At 39.5% G+C, this 16417-nt stretch overlaps 1 protein-coding gene across 5 annotated transcripts in view; it reads right to left on the reverse strand.

Moving 5' to 3' along the window:
- AHNAK2 (AHNAK nucleoprotein 2) overlaps positions 1-16417 on the reverse strand; it is a 68529-nt gene that overhangs the window by 26268 nt on the left and 25844 nt on the right. For all 5 annotated transcript variants that reach the window (XM_085547793.1, XM_085547788.1, XM_085547791.1 and 2 more), the window contains 5 exons: positions 3687-3757; positions 3025-3114; positions 2247-2303; positions 1540-1681; positions 648-814 (listed from right to left, as the gene is read on the reverse strand). In XM_085547793.1, the coding sequence (XP_085403919.1) occupies positions 648-814; positions 1540-1681; positions 2247-2303; positions 3025-3114; positions 3687-3757 (527 nt within the window). The remainder of the gene's footprint in view (positions 1-647; positions 815-1539; positions 1682-2246; positions 2304-3024; positions 3115-3686; positions 3758-16417) is intronic.

Consider the following 16417-nt stretch of genomic DNA (forward strand, 5'->3'; position numbering starts at 1 on the left):
AGAAGTTACAATAATTGTCTGTATTTATTACCTATATTTATAATAATGGTTGTAAAAATATATTCATTTTTGTATGTTATGAAGAGAAAATTTACAGAAAGTATTTTGAAGTGTTCTAGATGCACTGGAAGTGTTCTATCTCATATCCCCTCCTGGATGAGGAGCTACAAGATATGGTTTAGTATCCTGTGGTAGTAATGGTCATGGGAGGGTGGTTGGACTAGATGATCTTGTAGGTCCTTTCCAATCTTGTGATTCTTTGAATGCAGAGAAGATCTGTGAGGAGCTCTTATGTATGTATATATCAGGGGTTATACATATACTTAATAATCATTTCCTCACAGTAATTTTGAATAAAATATTTACTGTTACTTCACATTTTTTAAGAATATAGAATGTTAGTAGTACAGTTTATCTGCACTCATTTTGTCGGTGGACTTGACAACAATACCAGTGCTGACTCACCACTTCACATCAAGACTGTGGTTTTTATGCTAGTAGACATTAATTTTATAAAGTTTAAACACATGGGTATGTCCTCAGAAGACAGGTGAATGTATTTTCTATTCTATTTCCACGTAGCATGTCAGTATAGTGTTATCCAAACTTTGTAAGCAAGAAAAGTAATGACCTGACTCAATCATTACCTTTTTGTACTGAGCTGTAGAGTGGAAATGTTCTAGCTCTTCTTTCCCAGCAATTTTTCTTTTCAGGCTGAATTGGACTTTGTATGGCTCTGAATATTGAAGAATCTTGAGTGCATCTTCATATTTGATATTATCAAAAAATATGGTAGCACTTAGAAGCTGATCACCTGCAAGAGGAATCAGATGGATATCATTTCAGTTAGTTTGAATCTTCCTGTGATTCTTAAAAATCTGTTGTGTGCATGTTCACAAACAAAATAAAAGAATCAACACCTGCCATTCCTTTAAAATTCCAAATTGTGTTCACAGTCACCAAACAGTAAATCATATAGTCAAACTGCTCTGCTTTGGACAGGGTATTACTTTGAGCTTGTCAGGTACTGCATGTTGCTCAGGTCTGTCAGGTTTTGAATACTTCTAAGCATGGTGACTCCACAACTTCTCTGGGCAACCTGCCTCAGGATCTGATCACCCTGACAGTAATGTTATTTTCTTATATTTTTCACTATTTAGAATTTGGAGTTTTGTTCTCAATTAAGTCATGATTTATTGTAGTTTTGTTGCATAGTATTTTGCAGAAGAATCAAAGGCAGGTTCTTTGTGAATGGAATAATAAGTTGATCTTTTCATTTTAATTATGTATATACTATTTTCTGTGTATTCTTTTCACCATTTGAGTAAAAATAAGACTTTTTTTACAGTATATAAAACAATTCACATTGGAGAAACTGATTTTAGAACTATTAATAAGGAAATGTTATATTATTAGCTGGTTTGGCATTTATTATTTCAGTTATCCAAAGAGATAACAGATCTGAAGGCATCCATAGGCAAACACAGCTGCATGCCTCATTATTCTAAGACTGAAAAATATCAGAAAATCAGGCTTTACCTTCTCTCAGGCTAAACACTCTTGAAGCAGGAGATTCCTTAAGTACTTTTTTAATAAATATTCCTTCATTTCCTCCACCAGCCACGCTAAAACCACTAGCACCAGCTTCCGCTTCTGTTTTCAGGGTCACTTCCATTGTCTCCTTGGTGTAGAAAAAGATGTGAATTTAAAAGTATTAATTTGCATCAAAGTGTTTGAGATCATACAATTACTGTCCTCAAGTATATTTTCAGTAGCTCAAGAAAGTATATTTAGAGCAGAGAATGCACGTGTTTGGTGTGGGTGTTCTAAATTAAATTAAGCACTTGTGTTAGGCCGTGCTGCATTGGAGCCACAGGCAAAGTAGATTATAATTTTTAAATGTGAAACATATGGATTTTCTCAGGGCTGAAAGACTGTATTTTCTGTGAAGATGCTAGGCACCTGAACTGAAGTTAATTGGTTAGAATAAGAGCTAGTGCTGTGCTGTACTCAAATCAGAGAAGACTGAAAAGTGTTCAGAAGAGTTACAGAAGGACCCCAAACTAGGAATTAAATGCACATACCTGTGCCAAATCTGAACAACTTGTTAAGTTCTTGGCCAAAACAAGTCTCAAGTTATTCCTTACCCATTTTTTCTTTCTGTTCACCCATCAACATCTGTGAGTTGTAACAGACTTTTTTTTTCAAATCACATACATAAAACAGTTGAGTGCTTATAGACTGACCTGTGGATGACTCTGTTTTGATTTGTCAGTAGTATACTTTTTGTTTTCTTCTTGCAGCTGAAACATAAATTTCAGTTATTTGGTGTTCAAAAGTTGTACTGTCACAACATACAACAAAAGCCCTGCCTCACTTATAAAGCCTGGTTTAGACCAAGAATTGAGGCTGACTAAATTGGCAAAGAGGCAAAACAGGAGTCTACCAGTACATTGTGCAATGTTAATGATTTAACTATATTATCCCCAGCAATAAGTTAGATGCCTTTGAGGGAAATGAATGCTGGAGACCATCTGTATTAAGACACTGAGAGTTCTTCTCATACAACACATTTCTCATGCTTTCACCTTTATGAATATTATGCATGTTTTTCATTTGACTTCCAGCATCAATTTTGAAATGTTGCCTACTTAACATGACTGCAATAATTAAATCTTTACTCTCTAAAGATTAATAGATACATGTAATTCTGAAATATACACTAGATTCAAGCCAGTTGAATATCTTAATTATAGAAAACATTGCAATTTCTTGATGCTTTCTGTCACAGATTCCTTAAAGAACACAGTCAATTGTATTTTTTGCTGAGAAATAAAAATATGACCAACTACAAATCTAGTGCAACATCAGTGAACTTGGCCTGGATTTTGGTGAGGGTAGGAAGACAATACAGCTGCAGCTACATCATGCATATGACATAGGAGTCTGATCTAGCTGTAGGAGCTAAAGCCCTTTGAATTGATTCAATACAGCCATAACTGCATAAAAACTCAGTATCCTTACCTTTAAGTATTCTTCTCCTACGGAATATTCATAAACGGGTGAGGATCCCTGTGGCCTTGGACGTATGTCTTCTACTGCCACGTCATTAACCTGCAGGAAAGAAATGAGGGATGGGAAAGACACATCCACCATTAAACAGTGACACATTTTATTTAGGAGAGATTTTCTCATCTCCTTCTGTGTAAGCGTAACTCTTTGGTCAACAAAATGAGGGATGCCCTGATGCCTCCTGTTTCATTATGTTGGCCCACAACATCAGAGAAGGCATGTCATTGAATTCCTCCATGTGGAAAAAAATGGCACCTATTGACAGAAGAGCTGGTAGAATGTCTTTGATTTTCTTTATGAATTATATGCATCTCTGGGCTGGACAGACTGAAAGTATGAACAGATCAATTAGTAACAATTAAAAAAAGACCATCCTTATGCAAACTTCATTTGCATAGTTAAACTCTGCATCATGTAACTTCAAACTTTATAACCCTCTATAAACAAGGAAACCATATAGGAGTCCCAGAAGGAACTTGGCTGACAAACTCTCAGCATACTTCCTTGTGGAGTCAGTCTATGGGAAATCTAAGCTAGATAAAGCTTTAAAGAAACAGGATTCCAGCAGCCATAATTTGCTAGGTTTGGGGATTAAAAAACCCCAAAAAACTCACAGAATCTTCATCTTCTGCATCAGCATCAGCATCTCCCGGAGGTTCTGCTGGTCTCAGCTGTCGTCCAGAACCTGAAAACAGCACACAGGTTGTTGGAGTTGATATGAGCTGCGCAAAGCAGAGAGCAAAGAGCTGCCAAGCCAACCCCTGAGCAGCACACCTGGAAAACATGCATGGCTGACTGTAGAAAGGGCTGCTTTTGTTCAAATTCGTTATCTCATCAAGCTGATCTTTCCAAAGTGGTTTTCAGGGAGTAAGCATCATGAATTTTTGATTGTTATACAGACTCTTTTCATGGGTATTAAAAGTTTCCAGGGCAGAGAGGGATGGGGTAAAGGAGACAGGCTGTTTGAATGTAGGACTGTTTTGAAATGCCTGAAGTTGTGCAACAAAGAATGAAACTAGAATGGATTTATCATCATTTTTAGCAATTCAAGCTTACCCAGTAGCTGACAGTGTGGCTGAGCTGAACACTCCCTAATGTGCAGGATATTCTACATACATAAAGAAATTCTTGTCCTGATGATTATACCTCCTTTCTGTCCTCGTGATACGTTACTTTCAAGGCATTGGGCTCTCTCTCTCTCGGGTCCAATTCTGCAACTGTCATTATCATACATACTTTCAGCTTGCCTAAACATATCCCCTGGCTTAAAAATATGCTTAAAATCTAGAGAAGACAGCCACAAGAAACACTGCATGACTCTTTCATTGTCTGCTTTAAGCGAAGAATTATTGGGCTGGAAAATAATATTTCTTACTGTGGATATTGCATCCTGTATGTGCAGACAAGCTTGCATGTCTCAAGTACACATGCACTCTACAAGTTGCTAAGCTCTTGTTAAAATGGCCGTGATTTTGATAGCTTGTTTTCATATTTTACTGATATCCTGCATTTATTTTTTCGTTATCTTTTTTGCATATGAAAATTTCTCAGTGTTGGCAAGTTCATAAAGATCTTTGCCGTGTAATCAGTGGTGGACTACTTCATTAAGATGAATATTGTGCTTCCAATGGGAATGTCCCATGTCAGTCTGAGGCCAAGTTTCCAAACATGTCTGAAGTGAGGACACCTTACCCATATGCACATAAATTTAAATCATTATAACTATCTGTCCTGTGATAATTTAGCTACAAAGAACTAGGATCAACTTAGAAAAATGGCCTTACTGTGGGCCACAATTCAGATTAAATACCTCCAGACATTGGATTGATTTTTTCAAAAGCTCTGGTATATGCAGTTTTCATAAGCTGAACAAAATTAGAAGATGACTGTTTAAATGTGTATCCAGAAACCTGCTTTTAGACATTTCTGTTTAAAATTCTGGAATTAATTCATGAAATTCTTCACCACATTAATAAGTATCATGTGGGGAGAAGACCTGGAGGACTGAGGTTTTATTGTTTAATTTGTTTAGTGCTTCTAAAGATTCAGGTGCCAACAGCAAATTTTATGGCTGTTACTAAAATTCCAAGAAATAGTAGGGACTTAGACTTGTGGCATTGCCATATTGTTCACTTGGGAAAATCCCACCCACAAGCTTTGAAGTCCATTAGAATGACTTAACAGAATAGTGGTTGGGTTGCTAGAATATTTGCTCTTCAGTGAAGCACTTTAAGGCTAATTCTGCATCAATCCCTGGTGGCTGCCAACGAGTTTGCTACTGGAAAAATAAAAGGAAAGAATTATCTGGAAGGATTCTTGGACTGGTTCACTGCTGTTTCTCTTGTTTTACTCCAGTGATGTTTTATTTGTTTAAAATTAGGGCACTGCAACTGTGGGGTTCTCCTTACTTGGGATTTGAATGGTCCTGCACAATTTGCACATCTGATTTATCTCACCATCCAGTAGGGTATATCCTACAGGTTCTAACAGAAGTAAAACTTTTAAAACCAGTTAATTTAAACAAAGAATACTCACAATGATTAGGCTGCCAATGGCTTCAAAATCCTCTTGTTGCTAAGAATGGACTACTCATAACCCCAGGATAATTACATCACTTCCCACAGTAAAACTTGAACACTTACTTCCCATCAGGATTACATTTTAAAACAACAAATGACTCTGCCAAGTCTCGTTTAGCATGGATGTGGAAAGGTGGACTTGGCCTAGATGCTATCTCATCTATGCCTAGATCAGGAGAGATGTTTCTTATTTTTCATCAGCCATTTAACAGGCAAAGCAGCACTATGTGAAGCACACGGGTGGCTTCACTTGCTTAGACACTTACTGACAGGTGGTCGTTTTCCTCGTCCTTACTAGGGATCAAGGCTTGACAAAACATCAAATGTCATTAGAAACATCCTGAGCAAATTTGTGAGCGTAAAAGGCCTCTCTCACTCACCCTGTGATTCCACCCGACTCTGCCTTCTTATATATTCATTCTCCCCGCCCACCATTGTCAATCTACATCATACCCAGTAGGCCAATGACTTGCTCCAGACTTTTTTCCTTAAAAGCAGATCTGTAGAAGAGGGGAATTACAGTACATCAATGAATTCCATTTTCAGCAAAGCCTTCTTTCTGTGTATATAAGATTGTGCCAGTAAACTATGATTTATATGCATGTCATTCTCATGCCCCAAATAGTAGTGATGCCAATGTTTTATAGGTTTGAGGGTTGTTTTTTTTTTATAAATCCTGGACAATCAATGCTTTGTTCAGAATGTTTTCGTAAACAAGATGGAATTTACATCAGTGACTGCTTCTAATAGCCAGTGAACTGACTTCAGAACAAGGGAATTTTTTGAAAGCAAGCAGTAGGAGTTACATAGAATGGGACGTTTTCATATCATATGACTGAAAATTGTGTTTGCTTTTTTAAACACATTAAATACATATATATGTATATGTACGTATATATATAATCTAGCAATCCAGCTGGATTGTTTGGGATAAAACCGCATAAATGTAAAACCAGCTCTATTTCTTTTGGTGTATGAATTCTGTGGGTGTTTCCAAAAACACATGCGAGATATTGCTATCAATTTAAAGTATGACAGTGTAATCTAATTCAAGCAAAACTGTGTGTTAATGTATTGCATAAACTAAACAGTAACCTATCCTCAACTGGGATAACGGCATGTGAACTTATCATAATCCGAATGCCTTAAAATCAGATTAACAGTACAACAGCAAATGATAATAACAGATGTGTTGATGAAAAACAAAAAGAAGAAAGAAACTAAACTGTTTTGCTGTTCATTCTGGATTGAATGCTTGCAGATTATATTCCCTTCTCTGCTCTTCTTAAGGTTTCATAATACAGTTATCTTTGCATACAAATTCAGCGAATTGAAGTAGTCTGCTCTTATTTTTAGATATGCAGATTTTCTTTGCATCTACCCCTTTGGCATTAGATTTCCTGCCAAAAGTGGCTTTGTTTTGTTTTACTTTATTTATTTTTGTGGGAAGAAACTAAAATGCTGCTGTTGTCTTGTTTTCCCTGGGATTTTATCATAGGTGGGGGAAATCGGAGAAGATTTGAGCAATCGATGCAGTGCGCACATTTTTAACATAGATTAAGTACTGCTCATTCTCAGGTAAGGTCCTGATCCAGGAGAAGAGGTTTCCTTTTCCTATGTACTGACTGGCATGAATTATCCAACTTTGCTTCAATGCCGGGTTTCTCTTAATAGACAGAAACCTGAGCTGTGGTAAACATACGAGACATGTTTATGCTTTGCTCACTCATTTATTATTCTTTGTTAATATACAAAAGACACAAAACTGTGCCTTTTTTCTACTAGGATATGGTGTATACTAACTACCATTTCTTAGCTGTGGTAAAACACAAACCTTTCCATTTGTCCAGTGTTGACCTGGCTTGTTGGAAATAACAGCCTTGAGTCCAGAGTCAGTTACAGGACTCATTCTTAGACACTGGCAAAGGGCTGTATTAATCCAGAATATCTCCTGTTTTCTAAATGGAATGCTTTTCTCGAAACAAGGACTGTGCCCAAATCTTTTTCCATGGCTCATTCTCTCTCTCTCTCCTTCAGGTATCACAATTGCTTGGATTCCTTTTCTTCCCTCAGAGCCTCACAGCCCCATCTGATTCACTTCTCATATTTGGAATAGAAAATATTTAGAATAATTAGAATATTTAAAATTCTAGCTCCCAGCTCAGAAAAGCACTTGATAACAGGAATGCTATGCACATGCTTGGCATTTAACTTGGCCTCTCAAGAGCACATTTTCTGATAGGTAAGTTCAGCTGACTTCAGTTTGCTAAGAGAAAATCTTCACTTTGAGGTAACAGGCAAAAAGGCAGCATTCAAATATTTCACTTTTTCTTTGGTTTCCTCAGTGTTTTCCATACCCAATTCTACCTTTTATCTATCCCAATCCATAGTCTCAATTGTTTTGATGGGTTACTTAATTAATGCACACATCTTCCACTGGGTTCTTTGGATTTCCAAGGATATCCCAGGAGACTGAAGGCTGATGAATAAATGTAGATCAAACAACTAATCAAAATGTTATTTCAGCTAGGCAACATCATCAAGTATTTAAGCTCACGACTAAAAAAAACAGCCTAAAACTTTTTAAAAGCCTTTACAAGGTTACATCTACTACAAAAAAACATCTTTTCTATCTCGGCTACCATTTTCTGAATACGAAAATGAATTCTTGGCACTTAACAAACTATATTCACTACTTTCCAAACTCAGCTGTACTACAGATCTCTGAACCCACAAGGAGATCTTTGTGTTCTCCAAGCTGCATCAATTGGCTCCATGAGCCATGATTTGAAAGTCCTCCTGCTAAATAATACTCTGCAAATGATAAGTGCAAACACAAAAATAGTTACTGAGTATCAGCAGTGGCCTCAAATGTTTTGCTATTTCTCCTTGTTTCCCCCAGAGCTTTTTTCTACAGCTCAAATTACATATGGAAGTGATGACCTCACGCTACATTAAAGAAGGCTAAAAGCCTTCAAGTGCTGTTGTTAAAAAGAAAACATGGCAGATTTGCTGTCTGCAAGCTGCAAGGCAAAGAGCATCTGCCTTAACACTATGGGCTGGATTCAGCTGCAAATTTCCTTAAATATATGTGCCAAAGTTTAATGTAAAGATCAAAAACAAACAGCAATAAACAACAACAACAACAAACACCCAGCAACTAAGAATATGCAGGGTATGCCAAGCATGAGGGCCTTGGCTATGGCTGTTCATCCCCACCATTAACATCATCCTGGGCAATATATTGGAACAGTCACAGACTTTCAAGCAAACAATGCTGTCTGTGAGACAAACTATCCTGCAGGCAACGCTTGTTGAAGGTAAGAATCTGAAAGGAACTGAAAATAAACCATACACATGCACCATGCTCCTTAGGGAAGCTTCCTCAAGGCATTACCAGTAAGCAGCTCTGACTATGCTGCGGAGAAGCATTAGCTAAAAATGGAGAGGCCCATTTTCTACAGAAACTTGTGAGCACGTTTCAGAGAACTGGTTTTATTTCATTGTCCTGTGAGATCCCATGGGCTGCATTACAGCAACTGCTGGGCAGGGCTGCGGGGCATGGCAGGACCGCAGCTGGAATGCTGCGGCTGTCACCCTATCCGGGTAGCACTGCTGGCAGTGGGGAGGTGCGGGTGCAATGTCACACAGAAGGCTGCCTCTCCCACCCTCTGCCAGGAATGCTATGTTACTTCACTCGAACCACTGACAGCAAGATATCAGGGGTACCCAGTGCTCCACCTCAGTTAACGAACTTGTCAGCTCCCAGATGAACTATTGCCACAGTGGAAAAAGCAGCCATTCTGCCTCAGAAAAAGCAATATAATGAGGAATAGCAACCCCTGTGTTGAGAGAGGGACCCTCCCCACCAAGCCCTGAAATTCTAGGATTCTGTGGGATGAAGACCAAAGGTCTAGCCTGTGGAATGGCAGTAATGATGATGCAAGCAGCTGAAGGGGTTTAACAGGCCTTCCTATCTGCAGGATACTATCAGAACCAGTTTGGTCTGTGTTTGAGCTCTACTCCCAACTTTGTTTTGCATTTGGTCTGGTAAAACCCCCTGGCTGCACTTTGTCACTTAACTGCATACTTGCACCATGATGAATGTAACTGAGCCTTCAAGCTGAAAGCAGGGGCTTGGAGCAGCACTGAAGGAGCGGCTACTCCCAAATAACCAACGTGTGAATAGTTTCCTTCCATTCAAGTCACGGACAAGATGTTTCAAATCAAAGCCTTGGTATGCTAAGCTGCCCTTGTCGATAGTTAGAGTACTTCATTAAAAGCCTTCAAATAGTCTCATCTCAAAACCTTCTGAAATCAGAAAATACACATACTACAATCATCAGTTTCCTTTCCCAGCCAGAGAGCTGTTTGTGAAGTTAGCTCCTATTTAATCAAAGAGAACAGGCCTCTGCTCTGCAAATTAGAGCAGCATTCAGGGTAGTAAGGTTTCTTACAGTCCAGATTGGGCTGTGTAGGATTTTGCAGAGCACTTTCTACAGGTTGACAAATATCGGAGAAGATGTGGAGGAGCACTGGCATCTAAGAACAGATATAAACAATACCATAAAAAGAGAAACTCGCAGCCCCCAGATGAAAAGGGGAGTGAATGGCTTTCCCATGAGTGTGTGTTTATTGATAAGCTCTATCCGCAGATTTAAAACTATTAAAAGCATGCCTGCTTACACTTCACAATGCAAGCAAAACCTTTCATGATAGCAATCAGAAAGGAGCTCTTTATTTTTACAGTCGTACATCTTTCCTCTGATGGTAAAGATAAACTTAATAGAATCCATAGGATATTTCAGACTATCAGAACAGAAGTACCCTGGTAGGGCTCTGCACAGACTCTCAACCTGAGGCGAAAAGCACAGGGGATATTCCACCCCTCCCACCCCCCTCTTTTTTTCTTCTTTCTTTTTTGCTGCTGCCAAATTGAAGTTCCCCAGATCCTGGGTTAGTTTGATCCAGCTATCTCCATTTTCCAGTACTTGGCTGAAAATTACTGCAGCATGATTTCAATAGTTCTTGTGATCAATAAAAGCATTTAGCCAGATCCACACGATTCTTCTGGTGCTAGAATAAAATATTTACTACAATACTTGGATAGTCCAATACTTCACCTAGTACTGAAAAATACTATTTCATAGGAGTGACAGAGTGTTTGAAAAGAAACTCCCTACTCAAGTTTGTTGTGAGAACAGTGCATGAATGATGTCCAAAACAAACAGCAAAAGCAGGCGGTCGTGGCTGATACCTGAATTTTTCTCTCCTGATTTATCCTTTGTCTTGCTGGCTAAAATATGGCTGAAAATGGCGAGGTGAAAAAGGCAGCTGGAAAATGCTCTTGGCATCAACAAAACAACCAGGGTTGTTTCTGATATGCCTCAGAAATAAACTCCTCCATCTATATAACAAACAAGTCTTATGAAAGTGAGTGTGAAACTGCCTTCCCTCCCATGGGCAGAACTCTTGCTGTCCTCTCCACTAGATAGCTGTGAATTCAACTTATCATGGCTTGCCTAGAAGCAGTGGCAGGTGGGTGCCTATTACAGATAAGGTCCATAAAGCTCACACTAATTCACTTTCCCACATTCCTTCTCCTCACTGATTCATCACCCCAAGAATCTAGACTTTTCCCACAGCCGACTGCCTGCTCCATTGCTGTGAAAGACAGAACTGTTTTTCTTTTATTGTCTCAAAGTTTGCTTTCGTGAGGCCTTTCTGATGATAAGACTCTGACAGGCAACTGCTAACTATCCAGGAGGGTGAATGGTGGGTGTTATCGTGCCATCCCTGCTTAGGACTGCAAAGATAAGCAGGAACAAGACAAGCAGTCTTTTCCAGGGGTGCTGCTGGGAGGAGCAGACCCCTGCAGAAGGTGGTAAATCTTGTGTCTGGCAACAGAGACCTCCAACCCTTGCTGGCTTATCTGTGGGGCAGGAATGTCAGAAAAGTTAGTTTTAAATCTTCTTACAAAGAAGCGTTTGTTAAGAAGAAGAAGAACCCCCACCGAAATGGGGGATAAAAGACCCTCGCTAAACTGGGGACTTTGGAGACAAACTCCCAAAGACACCTTTGACGGAGAATTCCCTGAGGGGAAAACTTTGTCGGAAGAACCCCCGGGACCAGCTTGCTGCGGAGCTCCCTGGCTGTCTCCCATCCCCCGCGGCGATCAGACGAGTTCCTGAGATCAACGGACCTACTGTGTACCTCGCTGGACCCACGGTGGTGACTATATCTCTTTTGCTATCTGCAAAGACTCCTTGCTTATATTTCCTACTTTTCCTATCGCCTACCTTCCCTTCCCCGTCTCCCTAAAAAAACACCTAGGTCTTTAATAAACTGGTTGGACCAACATTTGAACCGTTGCTTCTTAATCTCACGCCGGGTATACACATATCAAAGAACCTTGCCTCCCTCCTACAAATTGGAGCGAGACATTTTTATTGGCGTAGTCGGCAGGATGCCCGCCGTGAGAGTGTTGTCCTTCCAAAAACTCCAAAATTTTTCTGTATGTACCTCCTGGAGTTGCAAGGACCGATAATTTTGGTAACTTAGATGTGAGCACCTCTCCAGAAAAACCGCTCCATATTCTGAAACTTTACTGCTTAAGTGTTTACCTCTCGGGGACGTATGAATTAATTTTGACTATTTGCTTTTGTTTTATACGCGTGAGCCTCCTCGGGAAGACTATTTCGCATTTTTGTGGTTTAAGTAACTTGTAACGTATTTTGGAATTCGAAAGTTTTGTGTGTGCGCCTCTTGGGGAAGTGAGGAAGTAATTTTTTGACGTTTGTGCTTCTCCAAGAAGTTTATTCCTTTCTGGGAAACCTAGAAGTGTTTTGAAACTTGTGTGGCTTTAAGCTTGAAGTTTTTCTGGCCTGACAGGGTAGCCAGGAGCGATTTAGGTGTTTACACTTTCTTTGTAAGTGTTGATTGGGCTTCTTTGTCTTTTGTGAAAAGGAGGAATGATTGTAGCATTTGCATTTGTTTGATAGGTACGTGCCTCCCTAGGGAGGGGTAAGGGGTTAAGTGTACTATTTCTTCCCTTAGTGTGTATCTTTTAGGGTATTGAGAAATGAGTGAAAGTATTGCCACTACGAAAAGTGAAAATGTGCTATTTGACCTTTTAGAAAAGCATGGTGCTCGGCCCTCTTTATCAGGGGTGGATTGGGCACGACAAAACTGGCATAACTTGCAGAGTGTTACCGACCGCATTCGCGTTTTACAATATGAGGCTCATACTCGAGCCGGGAAAGGAAAATCGTTTATTTGTGCGGTACTCGGTGCTGCTTTAAAAGCTGCCATGGAGTTCCGAGATGAAAAGCATTCGGCAGAAACCCAAACCATACAAGCATTGCAGGAATCAGTTAAAGTAATGCAAGAATTGGTAAAAACTCTGCAGAATCAAATAGTGAACCTTGAGGAACAATTACAAAGAGAGCAACATAATACAGTTTTGTTGCAAACGGCTTTTAAGGAACTATTAACATATAAGATTACTAGCAATACTGCTGTCCATAATTTGCCTCAAGAAAAAACTTTTCCTCAGAAGGAACTACAAGGAATAAAGGAAGGGCTTGGCAAATTAGAGGACTCGCCAACCCAATTGCGTCCTTTGATAAAAACCGAATATACGTTTGATAACGGTGAGGATCTGAACCCTCAAATGAATGTTAAAGAAATTCCTTTTTCTGCCACTGAATTAGCAAAACTGAAAAAGGATTTTAGCCGCTCTCCAAAGGAATCAGAGACGGAATATGTGTGGAGGGTTAGTCTCACTGGTGGAGACCAAATTATGTTAACCGAAAAGGAAGCTGAAGGTTATTGGGGGCCAGGAGTATTTTTAACTACTGGTAACAACCGTGCTCCCTGGTCCCTAACACAAAGGGCTGCCTATTGGGCAGGTGGTCTTAACCCTTTAGAAAGGGGAGACCCTCTTGCCATTAATGGGACAGCTGATCAATTGGTTGAAAGTGTTCAAAAAGCTGCTTGTCTGCAAATGATGTATGATAGAAAGCTGCAGCCACATCATGAATCACCTATGATGATGCCTGTGGATCCTGAAAGGATGACTCCTTTAATCAGGGGGCTTCCAGAATCACTGAAACCTATAGGTATACAACTACAAGGAAAAATACAAGCTATGCCTCAGGGAGAAAGAACCCTGACAGAATTAGAAGGAACTGGCACCTCAGGCCATTTGCAGTCGGGATATAAAGTATGGACATGGGGGGAGGTTGCCCAAGAGTTGATTAATTATGAAAGGAAATATGGGCCTGTGGCTTCTTCTAGTATATCTGAACCAGAGGAAGTAAGGCTCGCAGCAACCACCCTTGCTCCTAGGCCACCTAGTCCAAAGCACGGTGGAACTGGAAGGGTCTCATTGCCAGTAAGAACGGGTAGGCGAAATATTGATCATAAACGTAATCGTCTCTGGACACTGGGCTGGCAAAAGGGTGTTCCACGAGACCTGATGAATGGATTATCCACAGTCAGGTTAGAGAAATTAGTTAACTGGTGGCCAGAACAAAAGCTCAAGGAAAGCTGATGCTTTCACCCCCCTCCCCCAGATGAGAGGGAGGTGGGGGGGGGGGGAAGGCAGTGAAGGGTGGATGTTTGTTAACACCTTCTGTCCCGATGCCTCACCACTCCTGCCAATGGCCCCTGTGAGTCATGATCCAGTTGTTGATAAGCTAGGCAAACAATTATCTCCCTGGCCAGCCTGTGTCCACTGACTCAGCTAACATGAGGCCAGTTTCCCTAACCTTAATGAAATCCTATAACGAATATCCTTGGAAGGCTAAGGACACCCCGATAAAGAAATGTAAAATTAACTCTCACTGGTTTGTACCATCATTTTTAATTGTATTAACAAAGCCCCAAAAGGGCAAGTTGTTGTCTTGTTTTATTTTTCAGAAAATCCCCGTGGGACCTTTACTGAATACAGAATGACTGATAGCTGACTTTAACCATTTGTGTTTTGTGACAGAAAAATTAAAGATGTGATCTTGCTAGAATACTGATATAACTCGTTGTTACATATTTTGGTTGCAATAGTATTATGTTTTTGTTTGTTGTTGTTGTGGATTGTGATTGATATCAGTCCTTGGATCTGTTAAAACTTCACAATTTGGTTCAGAGTTTTTTCAGATCATCCTGACTTTCTGGTACTTTCTACATAGTGATAACCATTCCTTCTGATCCCTTCCTTTACCCCTTTTTGTCAAACTGATTATGATTTGCATGTAACTCCTCCATAGTGTTTCCAAATTCCTAACAAATTGGAAAATGAGCCAAGGGACCTATCTAATATCTGTTAGATGTGGTAAAAAATGAAATCTATTTTAAAACCCTTTGCACTGATGTTTTTCAGTGTCACATCAGTCAAGGAGTTCCATACAAAACATGGTTGTTGGAAAATGTCTAAGTTTTGATAAGAGATGTGTATGTTTCTGGGATTATCCCTCTTATGGTTTATACTGTGGGGTATCCCACACACTGTTCTGTGAAAAGTTCGGTAAACTATAACAGTACTCTAACTTGCCAAACTAGTATTTATATCTCTCAGTAATTGAACTGCTTTGGAAATGCTCAAGTGGACAGCAGCTGACACAAATACCCCTATTTATTTGTTTTACTTGTTTATTTGATACTATTGGTTATTGTCACTGTCTTTGTGATTTTTAAATGTTTATGGTATATGTAAGTATGGATTGCTAAAGGAAAGTTATATGGTACTAAGGGTGTTGTGAAAACTGAAGGACTGTGTTGTTTGATCTGTGGGTTCTGAAGGGAATGGGACAAACTGCTTTGATGGTATAAGAACTGTTAATGATACAGAAGTATAATTGAGGGTATGTGGATGGAGCTTGGAAATTGTATAGAAAGAGGGATTGTAATGAAAGAATTGGGAAGAATAATAGCAGCTGCACTAGAGCAGGACCTGAAGATCCCAGGATGAGTTTTGCCCCCAGTGGACTGAATGCAACATGCACATAGCAGTGTAAAGATGTTTGTTTTCTGGTAGATACGGGTGCATCTCACTCTGTGCTGCATCAAGAATTACTACCCTTAGATGATTTTTGTAACAATAGTAGGAGTAGGTCAACAAGAAAAAGCTTACCAATTAAATAAAGAAAGGAAGCTATGGGTAAAGCAAGTAACAAACAATAGGAATAAGTAACTGTAGCTCTAAATAACTTTTCTGAGTAGTTTGTATTGTAGAGAGATGTAATATAGTGGTTTGTTACCTTTTAAGAGCAGGTGTTCCACCTGGGCTCTGTATCATGCACTGGCCATGCGGATATGGAGCACATGTGAAAAAAAACTTGCAATCTCTAAGCAAGAATTAAAACAGGAGAGAATCTGTGATGGGTGAGAAAGGCAAAGTGCACTTTGAAGCAGGGGACGCCCTGCAGGCACTGCCTATCACATTCACCGCTATTGTGTTCCTTCTGTCTTCTTTTGGTGGTTTGCCACCTCATAGTTGTTGATAAGTAATAATACATTAGCTTTGAAATTTCCATTTATAGAATTGTCTAAAATGAAAGCTGGAATCAGTGTGTATATGTCAACTCAAAAAATTATGACCTTACATGTAACCTCATGTTTAGTTAGTGCATTATCAATCAAGGTTTTGATTGAATGATGATGATTGTTAACATTTAATTCCCTCATATCACCTATCCCTCTTTTCCCTTATGCTTACTTTTTTTTTTTCTTTCCTCACCACCGTGAATGGTCATTTGCGCATCAATTTC

Source organism: Coturnix japonica, chromosome 5 (genome assembly GCF_054131305.1).
Source record: "Coturnix japonica strain WE chromosome 5, WE-NBRP24, whole genome shotgun sequence".
Classification (NCBI taxonomy): Eukaryota; Metazoa; Chordata; class Aves; order Galliformes; family Phasianidae; genus Coturnix; species Coturnix japonica.